We start from the raw sequence: 23,485 nt of genomic DNA on the forward strand, positions 1-23,485 counted from the left end.
ATTTTTTGATTTTATGATGGTGCAAAAGCTATACACATTCAGTAGAAACAGTACTTTGAATTTTGAATTTTGGTCTTTTCCCAAGGTAGCGATATGTGGTACCTTAGTGTCTCCTGATGAAGGACAGTGGCAGGAAACCATAGCTCTCAGTTGGCCACATGATCATGAAGGTAAACAACCAATGCACTTAACTGTACCCACGCAGCCATTCTGTTTTTGACTTTCAGTAGAATACTCATTAAGTTACATGAGATATTCAACACTTTACTATAAATAGGCCTTGTGTTAGATGATTTAGCCCAACTGTATGCTAATGTATGTGTTCTGAGCACATTTAAGGTAGACTAAGCTAAGCTATGATGTTCAGTAGGTTAGGTGAATTAAATGTATTTTCTACTTATATTATTTTCAATTTACCATGGGTTAATTACCAGAGGTGATAAGATGTTGGAATGTTAAAAAAAATGTGGAAATAAGATATGTAGAATATTAGGGGGAAAAGAAGCATGATTTTAAAATTCTGGATCAAGTCAAAATATACATATGTGAGGGAAACAAAGTTTTTTGGATATGTATAGATTCAGAAATCATGTTTTTAATTTACCCAAGAAAATTATTTTAAAAGTAACATAAAAACTAAGAATTAAAGAATAATGGATATAAATAATGAATTTTATAAAATTTTATATTGAGTCTTAATGGGTAATAATGATGACAGACACTGGGAGTTGGCAAATAAGCACTAGGTACAGAATATTTGAAAAAGAAAAGATATATATAATATATAAATATGTAATACAAGCTGGGAACTAAAACTTTAATGTTTATGTATAAAACCTGACATTTTTGGTGGGGTAAGGGATATAGAGGTAAGGGTGTTGGTGTAGAGACAGCAATGAAGTAAAAGCTTTCAAAACTTTATGTCTTGAATGGGAGTTAGAATAACTATTTTTTTTTAAAGATTTTATTTAGTTTTTTGACAGAGAGAGACACAGCAAGAGAGAGAACACATGCAGGGGGAGGGAGAGAGGGAAAAGCAGGCTTCCCACTGAACAGGGAGCCTGAATCAGGGCTTGATCTGAGGAACCTAGGATCATGATCTGAGCTGACGGCACAGATGCTTAGCGACTGAGCCACCCAGGCACCCCTAGAATAGCTATTTTTTAACTTTAGGAGATTAATAGGTAAGTATATATTTATTTGGAACTATTTAATATGTTAATATAATTACTAACGAAATAGAGAGGCCTAGTAGAATATCCAAATTAAAGCGGTTGTGGTGGAAGAGATAGGAATTAAAAGAAAATTCATTAAGCAAGCATAAGGAAAAGTTAGAAAGAAGAAACAATAAATTATATACTTGAAATAAGGATGGAAGGGATATAATACCAATATATTAGTTAATCATTAAATGTAAAAGGATCAAATTTCCCTATAAAAAACAAAGAATTTCATACTGCTTTTAAAAACAAAATCCAGCTTTATTTTGTTTTTAGGAAATATACAAAAATAAAGTGACAGTGTGTGATGCCTGGGTAGTCCAGTCCGCTGACCATCTGACTCTTGATTTCAGCTCAGGTCATGATCTCATGATCATGAGATCAAGCCCCACAGTGGACTCTGTGCTGGGCATGGAGCCTGCTTAAGATTCTCCCTCTCCCTCTGTCCCTCCCTCTTTCTGTCTATCTCTCTCTCCTTCTCTAAAGAAAGGAAAGAAGAAAGGAAAGAAGGAAGAAAGGAAGGAAGGAAGGAAGGAAAGGGTAAATAAATAAAGTGACAGTGTTATGGGTTGGACCATTTCCCCCCAAAATATTTGTTGAAGTATCTGTGAATATGACCTTATTTGGAAATAGATCTCTGCTGATGCATTCCACAAGAAGTCATCTAGGGTACACCCTAATACAATATGACTGGTGTCCTCTTAAGCAGAGGAGTGACACAGACACAAAGACTAAGGGGAACACCAGAGGACAACGGAGGCAGAGACTGGAGTGGTGCATCTATAAACCGAGGACCGCCAAGGATTGCCAACACACCAGAAACTAAGAGAAAGGAATGGAACAGATTTGTCTTCTAGAACTTCCAGAGACAGAGAGCGGCTCTGCTGACACTTTGTATTCAGAATTCTAGTCTCCAAATATCTGTTGTTTTAAATCATTTGGTTTATGATAATTTATTACAGCTGCCCTAGGAGACTAATATATAAAAAGACCAAAAAAATAAATGGACATATGAGGGAAACGTGAACTAAAAGAAAACCTTATCAGTAAAGGATTGAAGTAGCCGACAAAGCAGAATTCAAAGCTAAAAATAGTAAATGCAATATTGTATAAATATAAAAGTTACAGTTCTCCAGGACGTTACAGAGAGTCGGCACTGAAAAGGCCACAGACTGAAGAGACTATGCTCTGGGGCCTGATGTTCTAAAACCTGGCTATAGTTTCTGGCTCTGTTATTAAATGGCTCTGTGACTTTAGAGAGATTGCTTAACTTTTCTATGCCTCATTTTCCGTATCTATAAAATGAGAATAATAATAATAATAATAATAATAATACTTCATTTATAGGGCAATTATAAGGAATAAATGAAGTTATATATGTAAAATCAATATTGTAAAATGACTTAATATATTTAAATGCATGTATGTATTCATGTATGGTTGAAACAACAGCTGTCAGAAACACCAGAAAGTGTTAGCTATTATTCTTTCTCCTACAGTTAATCTAAAATGCTATATAAAAACCAACCAAGCAACATGAGGTATAAAACCAAACCTCAAGAAAAGAAATACTTTATAAAGTCACTATCATTGTAAAAGATTTTTAAATAATCACTTTCAGAATTTGACATAATTTTCCACAAAAAAGCAAGACTAGAGAGGACTGTGTAATACAATCAACAAGGTAAAACACACATTCTGTTCTATGTGAAAAGAGGAAATGTATTCTATTTTTCATTTAGAAAAATCTGATTATTATGGAACCAAAGGAAACTCTTTCTCTTTTTTTAAAAGATTTTATTTTTTTATTTGACAGAGAGAGATAGAGAGAGAGAGAGAGAGAGAGAGAGACAGTGAGAGAGAAAACACAAACAGGGGGAGTTGAAAAGGGAGAAGCTTCTTGCTGAGGAGGGAGCCCTACTCGGGGCTTGATCCCAGGACCTTGGGCCAAAGACAGACAATTAACAACTGAGCCATCCAGGTGCCCCTCAATAGAAACTCTTAATAAGTTCCTCAAAAAAGATTTTTATAATCCTTATTATCTCTCCATGATCTAAGAAAACTAGAAATCAAAAAATAAAAAGGCCAATCACAATGTAACCATTTAATATTAAGATATTTACTTTCAAACAACTTCAGGAAATGAACTACTCTTCTCTGCAACAATAGGGTATATGACAGTGAAGTGGCTGAGTCCTACTCGGTTGCACTGACAAAGAATGGCCATGACCAAGTGATTCTAAACCAAGGTGGTACTATCTCCTTAGGGAAGATTTAGAAATGTATACCTAGACACACAACTGTAACAAAGACTGAGGAATGCTATTGGCATTTCAGGTTTGGGGGTCAAGAACACTCAAGTTCTACAAAGCTCAGAATACTCTTACACAATGTAGAACTTTCATAGTCAAAGTGCCAGTAAAGCTCCCTTTTATAAATTCTGTTTAAACAGTGACTACATGGCAAAGACTCCATAGATGCTTAAGATATTCTAGTTGAAATGAAGTTAGTATCACCATGGTAAAAACAAGTCTATAAAACTAGCAGACAATTCAGTTTTTCATGTTCAGTTTTTCATGGCAAGAACCAAATTCAAAAACTTTCTTTGCTTTTGATGATAATCTGAAAGCATGCAGGGCTCTGTTTAGAGATTGCTACAGAAACATTTTTTTTTTTTTAACTAAGGCTCAAAAAGGGAATTCATATTTATCCACAGAATAGGTAGATAATAGATAAATAAGTACATACAGAACTGTAATTCAATTTAATTTGTTATTTAGCTTTTATTAGCTAAGTTAAATTCCAAGCAAATCAAACTTGAGTCATTTACCAGAAGAATCAGTGCTTCTGGTAACTGTGTTTTTTGCACATTCTCAGGTTAAAAAAAAAAAAAAAATTTCAACAGTGTCCCTTCTTAGTATTTCTGATGGTACTAAGGTAAAATGTAATGTCCTACCGTGGATAGCATGTGGGGACAAGCATCTGCCGTTGGTTCAGGTCCTGATCTCTGGGTCCTGAGATCCAGCCCCCACATCGGGCCCTGCTCAGCAGGAGAGTCTGCTTTTCCCTCTCCCTCTCTCTCTCCCTCAGTCCCCCTCTGCCCATCCCCACTGCTCATTCTCTCTCTCTCTTTCAAAAAAAAAAAAAAAAAACCTTAAAAAAAATCGGGATAATAGTATTTGCCTTACTTATCTAAAATGTCAGGATGCAGAGTAACTACGAAGTCTCTACAATGGTCGGCCAATCTGTTCTGGAACTTGCCCTCTCGCTACCTCTCTCACCTTATTTCCAGCTACATTTTCCCTCCCTTACTCTGCTACAGCTACTCTGGTTTTTCTGCTGTTCCCTGACTATTAACCTAAGGTCACAGCACTGACCATTCCCCTGTGAGAATGCTCTGTCCCCAAGAGCTTTAGGCTCACTCTCTCACTTCCTTACTTCCATCAAGTCTCAGTTCCAATGCCACTTTCATCAGAGAGGGGTAGCCATACACCATTCTATGAAACTTTCTCTTTATTGATACTTTGGCGTAGCAATGCTCTACAGTGTAACATCTCATATTCTAGTTTGTTTGCTTATTGTCTATCTCTTCTCTGCTACAAAGTAATCTTAAGGAATGCATGAAATTCTTCTATCTTTTCCTTATGAATACTATTATAATAAATTAGTTTTTCTGAATCCCTCTGTATAAAAATTTAGCAGTATATTTTGTCAGAAAGTTTACTTATCTTTACTTTTCACTAATTATCATGAAATTATATTAATATTATTTTATTTTTTATGACATAACATATACTTCCAGACACATAAGCATAATGATTTAGCATAGTATGGGAAGTTACATTTTTAACATATTTAGTATGTCATTTGCCTATCTTAGTTATCCCAGTGTTCAAATATTCAAAGCATGTACTAATTTTGCATACTCTTTCCCTGAAAAGATAGTATATGCCCTCTCTTTTGAGTGAATAGTTTTTCTTTCCTAAAAGCAACACTTTATATTTCATAACTTTAATATGTTACAAACCAGATGGGCCTAACGTGTTACTTTCCCTGAGAATAGTTTTCAAATTTTTTTTTTAAGATTTTATTTACTTATTTGAGAGAGAGTGAGAATGAGAGAGAAAGAGAGAGAGAGCATGAGAAGGGGGAGGGTCAGAGGGAGAAGCAGACTGCCTGCTGAGCAGGGAGTCCCATGTGGGATTCGATTCTGGGACTCCAGGATCATGACCTGAACGGAAGGCAGTGGCTTAACCAACAGAGGCACCCAGGCGTCCCTCAAATTGGGTTTTTGTTAGTCATGCTTGTGTCTGTCTCCCTACTGCAACGTAGTATGACCACAAAGCTGAGTCCCTTTCTTATCCATTTTAGGTTTCTCTCATACTTTGTACCTAACAGAAAATCCATAATTATTAATTTACTGAATATAGGCATTAGTGCAATGATAAGTAGCCCCTCCCCTCTTAAGCAGAAATAAAATAAGGAAGATTACTTACATTTAGAGCCTGATGAAGACGACCCACTGACGGTCGATCTTGATCCCCCTTTCATGGAAAAGACCCCTTTTCCCCTGCGAGTCGTCGTGACGGCCACTCTGGGACGCTTCAGTGGAATCACCGCACGGGGAGGTGGAGGCACACGCCCATGGTAATCGAATAACCTTCACAAAACACAAGTGTGGCTGAGAGTTGGTTTATGCCTCCATGTTCTGTCAAATGTGTGAAATGATTAAGAAAAGGGCCTTGTAAAAAATGTCAATAAATGTTTTTGTTATGGTGGTTGCTCTCACACAGGTGCTTATTAGAAATAGGATTCTAACAGTCTATGCGTTCTGGACATTAGAATCTGGCTCTCCAATATGAACTCATCTTTAAAGTACGAAAGGACAGAGAATTTACTCCAGTGGTACCCTACCATTTGTCGAAATCAAGCTGACCTTTCTTCCCAAGTATATTTCTTTGCTCAGTCTCACAGACATATCCTTCCTAGGACAGAAATCTTCCTCTTACTCATCAGCCCTTATTAGTGCACTAGTTTGAAAAGAGGAAAAGATCATGCCGAATCAGGAACAAGGCAAAGCAGATTATTGTTTCGCATAAAACAGCTCATACGGAAAATCATTCTGAAGTGAGTCTAGATTAAAGAGAACAGCTGTGAGAGACAAATCAACATAGTGCCGCACCTCTAAGGACTTTTTAAGTAACAAAGGACTCCTCTGGCTGTAGAAAAAGGGAGAATGGATTTCAGTAAAAAAGAAGATAAAATGTTGTTGACTAGAGTACCAGTGGAAATACGTATCACGATGTCTTTTATTATTCTGACCATTTGCTAGACATGTGAACTGAGACTAGTGATATTTGTAGAGTAAGGTATAGAAAATTTCCCTAACCGAGAAAAATACCAATAAAAATTCCAGAAGCTTTTACTAAAAAGTGAAAAATGATAATTACCACAATCAATGCACTGCCACTGAACAACAAAAGGAATAAAAGTATGAGAATATTTACTCATTTAGATAAATATGTAATTCACAGATTCAGAAGCTTTCATATTGTTCATACTGCATACTCATGAACAACACATTTTTGCATACTTAGCACATTTGAGAAGCAAAAAATCAGAGAAAAACTATGAGGATATATTTACTCACTCACTTTTTAAAAAACTAGCTACCAGTGAACCAGATGTGTTATTATTTTATCCACTCTAAAGGGAACAGTGTTATTGACTTAGAATGATCACTGATACTACTTTATTGTGACATTATATATGGATTATATAGATTACATTCTCATAACTGTTTTAAAACAGTCAATAAGAATAATCTAATATGAAAGTCAGAAGTTTCTATAATAGGAAAAAAGCAGTTTCTGTAATAGGTCATTTTATAAAGTTACATTTTATTTATGCATACAGATGAATCCCTTTTTGGACAACAATATATGAAATACAGTAAAAATTAAGATAGGCAGGTTTCCAAATATTCATCCAGAAACACTCAAAACTATGATACTATGGGGGTAAAAAAAAAAAAAAAAAAAAAAAAAAGGAGCATATAAACCACACGAAGCAGAACTTAGTACCGGGGCTATCTCCTACATTAGAGAGCTAAAGTGTTCAAAAACTATTTGGAAGCATGCTGGGGAGAAACTAAGAGATGTCTGGAAAGGAAAAGAAATGAAATGAGACAGAGTTCAAGAGAGGTGCCATCCTCTGTGAATAAGCAAAGTCCATTAGAGCTGAAGAACTGCTAGCGGAGAACAGGTCACGGATGTCAACACATTATAGTTTCCTTCAAAGAGGATGGGCAGGATGAAGCTGAAAAGGGTTATGAATATCATCTATACCGCTAGGGGCTGGAAACTCAAAAGGGTCAACGAAACCTGCTCCTCATTTCAATCACAAAACAAGGACTCCATTACTTATTTATAAGTTGAATTCACACAGCACCTTAAGCTAGTGAGCCAAAATATGAAGGCACTTTTTATGAGCTCGAACACCCAGAGCTATTGAGGGAAGACAAAAAAAAAATACAGCAATTGACTCAACTCTTCCAGGGCAGATGCTGCTGCTTCAGAAGAAAGGCAAGTTCTTTTGGAGGAGCCATTTCCCCAGGGGCCACGAAAGTGCAATTTATCTGGTTCATTAATTAAGCTAATCTATAAGTTGGGTTGAGAACATTTCGAAAGCATGAGTAAAATATACCACGATGGAGAAATGCTATAATGAAAACGCAGGCCAAGTAAAGCCACCTTACTCACTGGGACTTCAGGGACAATGTAGTTCAAGAATGTTTTACAGGAAATGGTTTCTCACCATTTCCTATTGCTACCCCAGCCAACAATTACAAAGCCTCCAGTGTCGCGCAGGCCTCATTTTATGTTGAGAAAACAGCTGTGTTTGCTCATTTTATTTGTGACATGCTTTTGGTTTGCGACATGCTTTTGGTATGCGACATACATTTTCGTCACATACTCAGTATGTGTCATGCGTGTCCTCTGCTGTCAATTCCTATAGAGCGTAGCCCTTGTTCTCTGAATATTCTGGTGAGTCGCTTCGAAGGGCAATGACTCCTTTCTCATCAAGGAATCAAGGAAGGTTTTACCAATTCTTTCTGCCACTGTGATGGGAAGATGTGCAATATCAGAACTTAAGAAGTTTTAAAAAGGGACATATAATTTATGAAAGCAAACAAACAAACAAACAAACCAACTAAAGAAGTGTATGGACACTTCAGATGGCAGCACAATTTTGAATTTTATAAAATTGAGCGGAGTTGAGGAGTTTCTTAATTTTCATTGGCTACACTTGAGTTTACCAGAAATAAGAGGAAGACTGGGTATTGTCCTAATGCACAAAAACGTAACAAGATAAGGATGGGGAATGGGGTCAGACTTTCTGGGATTTAAGGTAAGATGTAGGGTTCTTCTAAAAGCAGAGGGAAGTAGGTAAGAGTTAACTCATGAAAGGAGACACACCACTGGCTTTCTCATCAGAATTCTGTTTATAGAAAATTTTAAAAATTTTACCTTATAAGGTATCAGCAGAATTGCTGAAACAAAGGAAATAGTCCATTTAAGATTATAGACAACAAAGATAATAATGCAATTGAATTAAATGGAATCCAAATCTCAAAGGGCAATGAAAAGTTTAAAATTTCTTCCTTCTCATTTTTTGGGTTCCTTCCACTCCTAGAATTACATTCCCTCTCCTTTTCTTTAATGGTTCTTTTTTTTCCCTAATATGTGTAGAATACTGTTTTCCCTCTAATATTTATTGGCCAAATAGATAATGATTTATAATGAAGCTAAACACAGAATTATTCCTTCCTTAAAGTCTACTTTAAAATAAGAACCCTAAAAGACCTACTCTTAAGAGTAAATAAAATAAATGTAGCCAGATTTCACTAAAAACAACCCAGTACAAAAATATGAGGAATTAATTCACTTTATTTAATAAATATCTCTACTTTTCAAGTTCTTATTTCTTGTTTAGAATTCTGTTTGCTTTAATAATGGCTGAGATATGTAATTTTATTACCTGGAAAAAGGTAAAATCTGGTAAATAATATTTATGTAATTGATAAAAATAAACATAGTTTGTCTCTAAGAAGAATATGGATATTAGCTATTAAAAGTTAGCTGTATTTTGGACATAGACAATTTACTGGCATATTAACATATAAAATGAATATAATTTTGAATGCTTGTTTTTATTAAAAGCTTTTTAGTATTAAGCTCAACAATAATAAAGCAACACTTAAAAAAAGACATAACTCCTAACCTCATACCTTAAAACAGCTACTATGTGGGGCACATGTTTGGCTCAATTGGTTAAATGTCTGCCTCTTAATTTTGGCTCAGGTTGTGATCTCAGTGTTGTGAGACTGAGTCCTATGACAAGCTCTGCACTGGTGTGGAACCTGCCTAAGATTCTTTCTCTCCCTCTCAATAAATAAGTAAATTAAATAAATAAAAATAAAAGATTACTATCATTTTCTAATCTTTTTTCCACAAGTATCCATATCTTTCACATAGTTGAGAACGAAGTATAATGCATAATCATGTATTCTGGTTAATTCTCCTTGGTTTATACTAAAAACATTTCTCAAGCCTGCTAAATGGTTTTCTTAATGTTTATTTTAATTGCTATGGTGCATTTTCTCAAGCAGATATGCCATATTCTAATAATCATTACCTGATTGACTTTGACTTAATTCTTATTTTTCGAGTCACCTAATGTGATTTTGAAATTAAAAAAAAATTAATGTAATGTTTGCTTAATATTTTATCACTGAAGAATGAATTTTAATTTTAGATAAATTATTTAGATAAATAGATTTCAAGAATTGGTAATTACCTAATTTTTTTCTAAATTTCCCTCATGAAAAGAATTCTTCATTTTCCTTATTCATGAATCAAAAGCTACAGTCACCATGAGCTTAATGCTAACAAAAACATGTAGTCTGTGCTAGGTGCTAAAAAACTACGCTGCCTACAGCCCAAATCTGAGAACAAGTTCATCTCACTGGGGCTTTGCAGCATATGTGAAGATCAGTAACCAGAGGATCAGAGATCTTCCTATGTATTGATTGAACTTTGAACACTTCTCTTCAGCATGTTTATCTTCTGACAGATGCATAGTCTATAAAATCAAATTAAGGTGCCTATTCTTTTTTAAGAAGGAATATATTTGAAATCCATGTGAATGATTCTTTTTTTTTATTCTTATAGCCTACTCATTATATCTGTTTTCTACACTGCTTGAATTACTCAAAATTCACAAAATCTGTCTATAATTTCCATGCTGACTTCAAGTAGTCTTTTGGTTTCAACTGAATTAGGAGATTTCAAAGACACACTTAACTGGAGACCAGTAAATGAATAATTTCTATTTTTTTTTTTTTGCTTGTTACTAAAATTTTCCAAGATTTTCAGTGAAGTTATCTTCTTGGATCTTGTGCAGATATTTCTTGAACATGCTTTTAAAGGCAAGGTGATCAAAATCTTGAAGGTCTTTTCTGCAATTTTGAAAAAATTTTATTATTTTTTGAAATTTCTTTTCAGTGTTTTTCTGCAATTTTTTGAATGCAATATAATCTTTACCATTTGTACAACTTTGCTATCTGCTATGTTTCATATACAGCTTTGGTTAATGAAAAAGTTAATACATTCGAATAGCAGTTTTGAGGTTATAAATCAGTAAAATGATTCTCTTATTAATTGCTTATAATTCTGTAATGTGGGTATTGTTAAGTCATTTTTCCCATGAAGACAAAAAAAAAAGGATGATGTGATGTTACCCAGGTCACTTAGCCAGGCAGCACAAGCATAGCTAGGCCTGATACTCATGTCCTCTGCCTCTAAATCATATACCCTTTGTCAAGTGTACCATACTGTTATTTCCAAATGTTTTAAGTGGAATACTATTCTATTAGATGATTATTTAAACATGCATAATGAAACACATACATTGCCTCTTGCAAATATGTTTTTCCAAGAGTCATGAATATATCTATGCTCTACTCTGTAATCAAGGAAACAACAGCAACTTGATGTTAACTATAGCTCGAGTAGCTTCTCTTCTGTTAAGTTACTCAAGGTCAAAATTGTACCAGAGTGGAACAATGCCCATTTCACATCATTTAATATGTATATATGTTTTCTATATGGTAAAGCACATCTGGAATTTCTTTTTCTCTATTAACAGAAGCTTACTTATACTGGGGGTTGTCAGCTGTTGTTCAGTGCTGTTCCTGATACTACTGAAAAAAGATTGGATTAACACTGCTAATATGTCAGAAATTGAGAACATTCCCTGGGGCAATTCAATATAATTTTAGGTATTTATCTCCTTTACTTTACTTGAAAGAATATAAATATTTATGTTTAGTTTTAATAACATGGAATGTCCTTCATTTAGAGTCAGACTTGACCTTTTAGAAGAAAATGCCATTTAATGCTGTAAATTATTGAACGGTGCCTTGTGAAATATAAAAAAGAGTTTAGAATACCTATTCAAGTCTATTATTTAGTGACATTCTTCATGATCCCCGAAACCAAGACAGACACTAACTTAGTCTTCAGGAAAGTTACTGCTGGGCCAACGTATCAACACATTGACAACCATGGCACATTGTGTAAAGCAGTTTTCTAAGCTGAAACTATCTAAAGGTTGAAATCCCCAATCACATTAGAATTCTCAAACCTGGCAGAGATAGGATGACCATAGGATATGGATATTTGATAGTGACTAAGCTATTATGCTCTGGGAAGCAGAAGGGAAAACAATAAAATGAGAATAATCCAGAGGTGGCACAATGGACTATTTTGGAACAACTGACCAACCAGTTGATTTCTCAGTCCTAGGGACAATGCTCCATGAGTACCAGTATAAGAAATGCATTCAGCATCATTGTTAATAGTTACTGTTAGCTGTTATTCGTAGCTAACATTGATTATGCAGTAAAAATATACCAGGATAGAGCAGGCACAATGCGGATCATTATTTGTACATTACTTCATTTAATCCTTAGAATAACCTTATGAGACAGGAATTAATTTCTTGCTCACTTCATGAATGAGACAACATGTTTTGTGGTATTAAATAACTCACCGAAGTTTGCACCACTAGTAAAAGAGAAAAAAAAATTAACCATAAATTCAAGCAGAGTGTAATTTGTGAGAAATTACTGTGGATAAAATGGTTAGCACTTTGTAGGCTATTGATATCATCCAACCTCTCTTCTGTTTTCCTTCATGACAATCTATTTTCATAGGGAACTCCTGACTCAATCCATTAGTGATGGATGCTTACATCTTTTTAACCAAGTGCAAAAAGTGGGAAAAAAAAAACACACACCAGTAAGAGCACAGATTGTTCAGACTTTCTGTTAGCAACACAACCATACTGACCTTATATGCCAAACAGATTTTATATAAGACAAATAAGTGATAGGGGGAATTGTTCAGAGTTAGTTTTTTTGGTGTAGTGAAGAATCATCTGAAAACTTCAAGCTCTATAACTCTTTGGCAGGTAGGAAAGATTTATCTATCATCTATTTATCTATCATCTACCTAGTCATGTTATTGAGCTATAATTTATATAGAAACTCCATTTTAGGTAGAAATTCTTTATTTTACTCATATTTTAAAAATATTTAATTTATTTATTTGACAGAGAGAGAGAGAGTGCAAGCAGGGGAAGTGGCAGACAGAGGGAGAAGCAGGCTTCCCGCTGAGGAAGGAGCCTGATGTGGGGCTCAATCCCAGGGACCTGGGATCGTGACCTGAGCTGAAGGCAGACACTTTACGGCTGAGCCACCCAGGCGCCCCTAGAAATTCTTTAAATGTAGAAGGAAATCCCAAGATAGAAAACACTTAAGAGAGTACAATGCCAAAAGAGTTTCATATTGACAAATTAAAAGTGTATATTAATTGAAAACTTTACTCATAGCAATTATGACAGTGTTCTGTATTCTGGAAAAAAAAAGAAAAAAAAAGCTGTATAAAAAAATGTCTTCAGGGTGAGCCTAAAGGGTAGCCTGGGGTAGCCAACTTTGGCTGGGATCGAGCCCTGCATCAGGCTCCCTGCTCAGCAGGGTGTCTGTTTCTCCTTCTGTCCTTCACCCCACTTGTGCTCTCCTTCTCTCAAATAAATAAATAAAATATTTAAAAAGTTTTCTTAGAATTGTCTGAAACTAAAATTTTCAAAGAGTATGCAGACTATTTTTTTTTTTAAAGATTTTTTATTTGTTGATTTGACAGACAGAGATCACAAGCAGACAGAGAGGCAGGCAGAGAGAGAGGGAAGCAGGATCCCTGCTGAGCAGAGAGCCCGATGCGGGACTCGATCCCAGGACCCTGAGATCATGACCTGAGCCGAAGGCAGCGGCTTAACCCACTGAGCCACCCAGGCGCCCCGAGTATGCAGACTATTTAAATGTTGTCTTTTCTTGATAGTAAATGGGATTATTTTATGCTGCCAGATCTTCAGATCATTTTAAGGACAAGTTATTACAGGCTGTTTAATATTTACAATAAAATGCTGTGTTTTTAGAAATTATAAAAATGATTTGAGAAAATTACATTTTAAAATTCATATTTAGTCATAAAGGCATAACTAATGGAACAACTTGCTTAACTGAGTAGTTGAACATAGCGGTGATGAACGTATGGTTGTGGTCTGATCATCCTTTAGGTAAGGCAGTCTCCATTCACTTAACTCATAGACTAATATTGCTCCCCTTCCGTTTTGCATATTCACACAGTTGGTTATTGAATCTAAATGAACAGTTTATAATTGTAGTTTGGTCATGAATTTACTATATGACCTAGGGAAAACCAAAGTCTCTCTACATCCAAAGAGATGAATGAAGAACACAAATTGAGTATCCACTATGTTTGAGACTTAATGATATTGCCAGAGGATACAATAATACTCAAACCTAAGCATTTTCCACATTCATGGAGGAAGAGAGGCAGACATAAATCAAGTACTGTCATCACAAAGAAAGACAGCAGTAAAAAGCAGAAGTGCTGTGAAGGAACAATGCTGGGTACTGAGAGAGGGGAACAGAAGAAACTAATTTAGTCTGAAAGTGGTGCTCATGCTGAGATTTGAGGGATGAAGTCAAGTTAACTATGGCAGAGGGAGGAATGAGGAGAAGGAGCAGCTTGGAAAAAGGTGCTGAAGGAGGAGGGTATATCGTGTTCTTGTGGAGCTGGGAAAGGAGCCACACAGCTGGAGCAAATAGAGCCAGGCTCTCCCTGGGATCCTGAAGTTTCTCCCCTATTAAAAATGTCCATTATGAACTATTTTTCCAAGTCTGCATTTTTATACCTTGGGATTTTTTTGGTTGTTATTTGACTAGAACTCACCATTAAAAAGCTTAAAAGATCTTTATCTCATTTTTGTGTGTGTGTGGTCTAATGATCTACAACAGTGAGCCCTTGATCTGCGTATCTCAGAATTTCAATTACCCGTGTTTAGTTAAATAACTCGGCTCCCCACAGCACAAATCGAATTTCAGTTGCCACGTATTAACTATGAGTAATTTCATCAAGCCCAAACTTGGCTGCTGATGTTTCAGCCTACTAAGCACTGTGCAAATCAGAGACACATCATGATCAGTGATCGGTCACGTCACGTCATTCAAAGCCCGTCTGGTTGCTGTGCATCTGTCGCACACACAGACAGGAACTGTGCAGTTGTACTGTCTCCTTGTTGCCAGTCATAAACCCATGTGGCCCTGGGTAGAAGTGGATAATCAAAAGAGGGAACTGGCCCACAAAAATGAAAGTGCAGCAAAAAAGAGAAGTGGAAGTGGAATAATATTACATGGGATAGAACTGTAGGAGAAACAGCTGAGGACTGCCGACATTCTTCTACTAGAGAGACTCTAGATATCGAGCCAGAGGAACCTTGGAAAAGCAAACATATTGACACAAATGAGGAATTCAGTTGTGAAGGGATAAAATGGGATGACAATGCCCCAGAAGAAGGGACATTGGCAAAAGAACCACACACTGAAGACCTCCCCAAGATAGTTCACAAAGCTGATCATCTATTGAAGCTGGTCCAGCCTTCGAAAGGAGTCAGACACCTCACCGAGGCGCAAGAGGGATGCTAGCTCCATATTCTACTTGTACAAGAAGGCAGGTCCCGCTTAAACTACTTTTGGACAGGTCTTTTTACAAAGAGCTAAAAACAGGTCAATTCTGAATATTTTTACTGTTTCAAATTATAGTGTACTTAAAACAACTTTACTGTATTTTGCTATTATTTATAACCAACAGTAAGAGAGTTTTTAATGTTTTTACAAACACTTTTAGAGGTGGTGGAAAAATTCTATTTTTTCACTGGTTGTTAACATCACTTTCCATGGTTTCTTTTATGATCCAACACCACTATGCAAAGCAAGAATTGCCCGTAGTTTTTAACTGAATCTAACCAATCTAACTAACATTGCAATGTGTCATACTGAAAACAGATGTATTTTAGAAGGTTGGAGTCATTTTCCGAGTTTACAAAACTCTCAGTCTTGAAGAATCCTAAGGCAACAACAGACCTGGAAAACAATATTGGTTCATTAAATTTTTGGAATGTTATTCTAATATTCCATAACTGAACTTTTGGCTTAAGAACCACTAGAGTCCTAAAAGTCCAAGATATACTATGCTTTAGTAAGCACAATGAAAATAAGAAAATATGTCTACATTTTATTTTTTGGGACTGAGTAAAGAATTTTCTGTACTTTAAACATCTAGTAAGAATACTTAGGAATGCAATATACAAAACAGTTAAAAAATTTTAAATTAAAGGGTAACAAGAATGAAAAACTAACATACCGATTGTAGAAATCTTCTCTGTAGTAATCATAGTCAAAGACATAACCACTAAGGAGGGAAACAAAAAATTAGTTGACATTTGTTCAACCACACTAATTTTGGTATCAAGTTATGAGGTTATAACAACAAACTTATGTTACCTTTAAAATGTTTATTTTTCAGTGTAATTATGTATCCAAAGTGTTTTACAAAACAATTTCTGCTTGGATATAGTGCCGTATCAAACTATCATATGTCTGACAATGCAATGATAATGGTTTGTGTGGTATCGAATGGAAGATGAGAGGAGGTAGCAAAATAAAAAATTTTAATACTTGTAATGACATATGAATGAAAGTCATTTTTTCCAGACAGGATATAATATAGTTATCCTTTCTTCCTAAAGTATGTACAGTGAGGCTGTACAATGAACAAAAGGTATGGAACAGAAAGGTTTAATGACCCATTCGCTATATGAATAATAAATGGAAATGGTTTTCCTTAGAAATTCAGCATTTTTTTCCATTCCAAAAACTTACAATTTCATGCACAGAAAAAAAAAAAATCCAACTTGGCAGAATCTTAGCAACAGTAATTTAATATTTTAGGGTAATTAAATAGCAATTAATAAGCACATTTCAGTGAAAAGATTAAGCTTCTTTAAAGGAATATATAATAAAAACTGTTCCCATCTACTTATATAATTGTTGGAATTTACAAAGTCCTTTATATGCATTATTTTCTTTTAGTATGCAAAACAATCCTGTTGGATACTGTAACTAGAAGAAATTAAGGTGCAAAGGACCCAAGGGACTTGCTCAAATTTTTATTGCTGGTTAAGTGACAGAGCTGAGCCTGGAAAAAAAGAAATCTTCTGAATCCATATCTGGGGATTTTTCCATGGTACTGTGCAACCCTCCCCAGCCTGTAAGAAATTTGCTCACGATGAATGAAATATCTATACTGTAGGGGAATAATTATTTTTAATGTTTATTCACTATTTTTTATTGGTATGAAACATACATAACAAAATTTATCATTCTAACCATTTTAAGTATACAACACAGTGGCGTTAAGTATATTCACAATGTTGTTTAAAGATCGCCAATAACCATTTCCAGCATTTTTCATTATCTCAAACAGAAATTCCATACCCATGAAACAGTAACTCCCCTTCTCCTACTACCCTTACCACCGGCCCCAGGTACTCTCCATTCTACTTTTTGAATCTGCCTCTTCTAGATACCTCAAGTAAGTGGAATCATACAGTTTCTATCCTTCTTAGTCTGGCTTATTTCAGTTAGCATAACATTTTCAGGGTTTATCCATACTGTATTTTATATGAGAATTTCATTCCTTTTTATGACTGAAAAATAACAATATTGTATATGTGTACACATCGCTTTTTGTTTATTACTCTATTGATAGACATTTGAGTTGTTTCCAGCTCTTGGCTGCTGTGAATAGTGGTGGTATGAACATGGGTGTGCAAATATTTGTTAGGGTCCCTGCTTTCATCTCTTTGGGGTATCTGCCTAGAAGTAGAATTGCTGGAGGGGCGCCTGGGTGGCTCAGTGGGTTAAGCCGCTGCCTTCGGCTCGGGTCATGATCTCAGGGTCCTGGGATCGAGTCCCGCATTGGGCTCTCTGCTCAGCAGGGAGCCTGCTTCCTTCTCTCTCTCTCTGCCTGCCTCTCAGTGTACTTGTGATTTCTCTCTGTCAAATAAATAAATAAAATCTTTAAAAAAAAAAAAGAATAGCTGGATCATAAAGTACTTTTGTTTAAGCTTTTGAGGAACCACCATAGACAGGCAAATAATTTTATATTCCCCGGTTGATCAATTTAACAGTCCTTCCGTTTGTAACTATTCTTACATCAGGAGACTTGAAAGAACACATTATTTAATCTTAACAACAACCTATAAGACATAGAGTATTATTCCAATTTTATAGGACGCCGAGTCCTTAGAGATACTAAATACCCTACGAAGCACAGGTTAGTCCTTAGAGATACTAAATACCGTACACAGCACAGGTTAAGTGTTCTAGCACAGTGTAGTCATTCATGTGCTCCTTTGTCAGAATCTGACCAGGACGTGTGTGTCAGGAACTGTATTTGGCACTTAGGTTTAGAACCAAAACGGATGTCTATCTTTGATTATAAGCACCAGTTACAAACACAGAGACCTAATCATATTGATCCATTTCCCTGCTATTGCCACTAGCTCACCCCACATCTTACAAACTCCCCAGCATTTTGTTTCAGCAGAGTTGAGTTTAACCTCTGTCCTCTATTTAGAAAGTCTTGAATCCGGTCTTTCCTTACCTATTTAATCTGTATGTTGTATCTTTTTTCTTTGACAGCAGTGGAGACAGATAAAACGCTAATAAGAAAAATATTTTGAACGGGAAATACTTAGAAGTAAATGAATGGGACATAGAGAAACTGAAGGGGAGAACTATTAAGAGAGATTTATCAGGGCTGACCTCTCTGAGGAGGTGACATATGACTGGAGTCTTGAAGAATGAGAAAAGTCCTATCAAGGGCCAGGGGAGAAAAGGACCCAAGGCAAGAGAAAGCACAAAGACACAAGTCAGAAAGACTCTGATGAATTCAGTAAAGCAAGAAGGTTGGTCCAGGGCAACTCAGACACGAAATAACAGCGTCCTAGACAACACTGCAGAAAAGAGAGGGTTAGACAGGTTCAGGACACGTTTTGGAAGCAGACTTTAGAGGAAAATCCTGAGTTTGATTTTGGATAAGATAGCATTTGGATGCTTGTGAGACAATCAGCAAACACGTTCATGGGTGATTAAATGCTGCTTTACTGAGCAGCCCCAAAGAAAGGGCTTGCTGGGGATGTAAGTTTGGGAGTTGAGAGCATGCTGATGGCAATAAAGCCATTGAAAAGGTGAGATCTCTTTTAGGAGTCAGTGTAGTAAGAGGGAGTAGAGGCTGATCCTAGGTATTCTAGCATTGTAGGGGTCAAGGGAAGAGAAGATAGCAAAATAGGTCAGATGTGGGTAGGAGACAGAACTTGAAGCTAAGTAGCTCTGGTCAAGTTGTCAACAGGTTTGGTTTCTTCTGAGGCCACTCTTTTAACCTTGCAGATGGCTACTCTCTTGCTGTCTCTCCTCACGTGGTTGTCCCTCTGTGGTGTCTGAGTCCTAATCTCCTCTTCTGGTAAGAACACCTATCATGGGGCGCCTGGGTGGCTCATTGGGTTGGGGCCTCTGATCCTGATCCTGGAGTCCTGGGATCGAGTTCTGTGTTGGGCTCTCTGCTTGGCGGGGAGCCTTCTTCCCCTCCTCTCTCTCTGCCTGCCTTTCTGCCTACTTGTTATCTCTGTCTGTCAAATAAATAAATAAAATATTAAAAAAAAAAAAAAAAGAAAGAACACCTGTCATATGGGTTTAGGACTCACCAACATTTTCATCTTAACTTCCTCACCTCTTTGAAGACTCTCTCTGCCAATATAGTCACATTCTGAGGAACTGGGGTTTAGGGCTTCAACAGGTGAATTTTGGAGGAACACAATTATAACAACATTGAAAAATCTATTTAATCTTTACAACCTGCCTCTGCAAAGTGGAACAGCACAGTTTCTAGCACATTGTAATAAGTCAGTTTTTAAATCATTTTTCACAGAGCTGATATTTAAAACACAGGTTTATTTCAATCGAAATTTGGTGATTTTTATGATTGTGTCATGTTTCACCAGACATTTGTTAAATTAAATAAGTTTAATAGTCTTAATGATTTAGCACATAACTTTATTTTTCCTCAGATGCTTAAGAGAGCATTTCAAAGGTTTATGAACTTGATGATGAGAACATTTAATAAAGATGTATAAATTCATCTTGATTTTTATATTTGTCTTCTCTCTCTTTTTAAACTCCCCAAGTGCCAAATATGACACATGAACCAATTAATAAATATGTTATAAATGTGGCTGACAATGATGATTCCATGCATTTCATACCTTCAGGAAATAGTTCAATAATTTAATAGCCTTCTGGAAATTTAAAAATGCATGAGAAAAGAGAAATCATTTCTGTTTTCCTTAGTAGCAGCTTAAATTATCTCGCTCAATCTGCTTATTTTTTCTTCAGTCCTGACTGCTGAGATGAATTTGCAAGAACAAGTTGTAGCTGAGCATCCTGAACTACTTGATCTCCAAGTCCCACCGTCTGCTATCAGGAACTCAATTTTACCTGTCACAGTTCAAAATGAAGTGAAATGCACACACAGACCTCTCTTGGTAATCACGACAAGCCTGTTTTTGTCTTAATGGCTTGGGCTTTTAGCTGAAATGCCATGGTTGTAGTTGGCTCAGGTCATAAGCTATAAAATCATGCTGGATTTCCAAGGAAGAAAAAGAGATTCAAAGAAATGAGTAGAGATAACCACAGGGCAAGTATGATTTGTGACAATTATGCTTTCCCAGTGTTGCTGCTGCCAGCTCTCTTTTTTTCCCCTTTCCCCAGATTTTGTCTTTCTTAAAAATCCCTTTCTCTTTCTGTGTGAAACTCTATTTGAAATTACCTGTCAAAAAAAAAAATGACATTTCCAGAAGCTGTATTCAGGTTTTTAAGGTGTTTTATGTACCTCAAGATTTTACTGGAAGGAAAAACATGTCTTTCAAGTTAAAAAAAAGAAGAAGAAGAAGAAGAAGATGATGATGATAGCCTTTCCTTTCCTCATAAACTGTTCTGTTCATGGGCAATTTACTTTTTCTTTTTTTGAGGAGGGGCTTTTAAGGGAGGGACCTTTGCAGTTTTCATTATAGCAGCTTTGTTTGACAATCTGGTTCTTAGGTTACTGAAACAAAATGGTCATAAATCAGATATTTTAGGCACTTTCTGAGAAGAAACTAAGTCTAGGAAACGTTAAGGCTTCTATTGTTTGGAGGCATGCTCTGTGCACGGGGCAGATACTCAACTTTTTTGAAAAGTGAAACAAGAGTTTTGAATATTTCGCACAAATAATTTATATTTTTTTATTTTTAAATCTGGTGCACTTTCATGACTTTTATTCTACTTTTCAGTGTACCTTTATTCTAACTGCTCAGGTTCCCTCAAAATTTAATGGGAAATGGGAATTAGTAAAGTAATTGTTTAGAGTTGCACACTCATAGTCTTTATTTTATTACCGAAGATTAAATGACACCAAGTAACTTCCCTGGAATTTAATTTAAGCTTTTTCATTTACAGAAGAAGAAATCACAACTCATTAGGTATTGCAATATATGAGATCAATTTTATCTAATCCCTTTAAATTCATAAAACCAGCTTCATATGAATAGACTAATACACACAAGTATTTCTTTTTATTTTCCATCACAGAATTTCATTAAAATATAATCTGAAGAAAATGAATAAACTTCCCAGCACAAGGAGGAAGCATTTTAATGGTTTCATTACAGACATCCTGCCAATAGTAACTCCTACTGAAGCCTTCTCAGAGACTATATCTGGCTTCCCAGCGCTCGCTTCGGCAGCACATATACTGTATCTGGCTTCCCACATTAAACTGGATAATCAATTACTGAGTATTTTAAGTCAAGCACAGTACTGGGGTTTGTGGATAATAATATCAGCAGAACATGGCTTCTAACCTCAAGGAATGTCAATCTAAGTATAAAGGATTAGATAAATATACGTATAACTATAATTTTAAACAGAATTTGAAAAATGCCAAAAGAGATATAAAAACTGTTATGAGAGCTTATAGGCAGAAGGAATAGGATGTGGTTGGTGGGACAAGGTCTCAAACAAGCCTTTGTGAAGGAGATGGCATTCGAATTGGTCTTTGTAAAGTTAGGAATTTGACAAGGGAATGTTCAAAAGAAGACCCTTCCAAAAGGCCAAGAATTGGCGATAGAAAAATGTGGAATAAATTTGTAGAACAATACTTTATGAAGATTAGTCTCTGTCATTAGCATAACTTTTCTTCAGAGTACCTGTGGAAGTCATGATTGCAGAAGTCAAAGAGCAGACTAATGGACTGAATTTCCAGAGCTTACTTCTCCAAGGTTAGTAGAAGTATCCTTAGATGTACCTACAGTATCTGATCTCTCTCTCTTTTTTTTTTCTTTAAGATTTTTATTTATTTATTTTTGACAGAAAGAGATCACAAGTAGGCAGAGAGGCAGATTGTGGGGTGGGGGTGAAAACAGGCTCCCTGCGAAGCAGAGAGCCTGATGCAGGACTTGATCTCAGGACCTTGAGATCATGACCTGAGCTGAAGGCAGAAGTTTAACCCACTGAGCCACCGAGGTGCCCTACGATAACCTATTTCTAACTTGTCATAGAATCTGGTGTAGGTTTCCAAATGTCAGAGTAAATCTAGTTAAACAGATTTGTAAACTTTGTCAAGATAATATGTGGACAAAAATCTGTCTATTTTTTTTTAGGGAATACATATAAAACTTAAATTTTACTTTGGAGTGTGTGTATATGTGTGAGTGTGTGTATATAGTGGATAGATATTCACACATACATTAAAAGTTCAAAAAGAATGAAAAAAGTTACTTAGTCTAAATTGCATTGACAAGATCATTTACTACCAAGGACTTTGGAATTGAGGAAGGAGGTGAGTGGGAACCTAAAGAATTATGACACATGCATAAAGTTCCTGACTAATTGTGGATCAGGACCCGGGAGCTCAGGAAGATGCAGTGACTAAGATATTCAAAAGGGTAAAAACAATCCACCCAGCCTAGTTATGAGTTCTGGTCTCTTACCTGCTGTGAGTCAGATTTACTGTTTCACACACTTCAAGGGTATGTGTGAACCAGTACCTACTATAAGTAAGTTTACTGTGAAACAGTAAACAATTTAATTAAGGTAGGTATAGATAGAGAAAAAGGAGGGGAAAATATTATTTTTCTGTCTTCTGACTGAGTTAACCCAGGGATTGTGATTTTGGAAGTATTTTCTTGAATGGGGTGTGCTTGTTACCCTTCTTTATGCTGTGTTCTGTTAGGAAAGATGTTTACACATTCCATGTGTAAACATATGGAAACACAATTCTATAATTGTGTTTATTTTTCCTTTCAGTCTTTCGCTCTGGAATAAGTAAAAAAAGAAAAAGATTCTTTTCAATTCATGATGACTTGGTAAAGCTACAATGAAAATGAAAGTTTATTTTTTGCAAACTGCATGACATACTTGGTAAGAGAACTAGAAATGTGAAAGCAGGAGAACCAAGAATCTAGTCATTTTGAAGGCCTGGCCTACCTATAAAAGAGTCTTGTCTGGACCAGTGAAATGGTCTCCAAACAGGTATTCCTGATTTCAAGTACATTCTCATCTCCTATCCATAATACCTGCTGCTAGTGACTTGAAAGCATTCTTTTTACAAAATACCAAAAACGAAACAACAACAAACTTTTCAGTTACTCTCCCTGCCTCACAAGGTAATATTCAGACTCAA

The 23,485-nt window shown here is 35.9% G+C and overlaps 1 protein-coding gene across 7 annotated transcripts in view; it reads right to left on the reverse strand.

Annotated features, from left to right (window-relative positions):
- Window positions 1–23,485, reverse strand: part of RALYL (RALY RNA binding protein like) — a 694,598-nt gene that overhangs the window by 68,804 nt on the left and 602,309 nt on the right. For all 7 annotated transcript variants that reach the window (XM_004766953.3, XM_013063763.2, XM_013063762.2 and 4 more), the window contains 2 exons: window positions 16,070–16,117; window positions 5,717–5,880 (listed from right to left, as the gene is read on the reverse strand). In XM_004766953.3, the coding sequence (XP_004767010.1) occupies window positions 5,717–5,880; window positions 16,070–16,117 (212 nt within the window). The remainder of the gene's footprint in view (window positions 1–5,716; window positions 5,881–16,069; window positions 16,118–23,485) is intronic.

The sequence above is a fragment of the Mustela putorius genome, unplaced genomic scaffold, assembly GCF_011764305.1.
Source record: "Mustela putorius furo isolate JIRA1106 unplaced genomic scaffold, ASM1176430v1.1 tig00003846_pilon_pilon_pilon, whole genome shotgun sequence".
NCBI classification, from domain to species: Eukaryota; Metazoa; Chordata; class Mammalia; order Carnivora; family Mustelidae; genus Mustela; species Mustela putorius.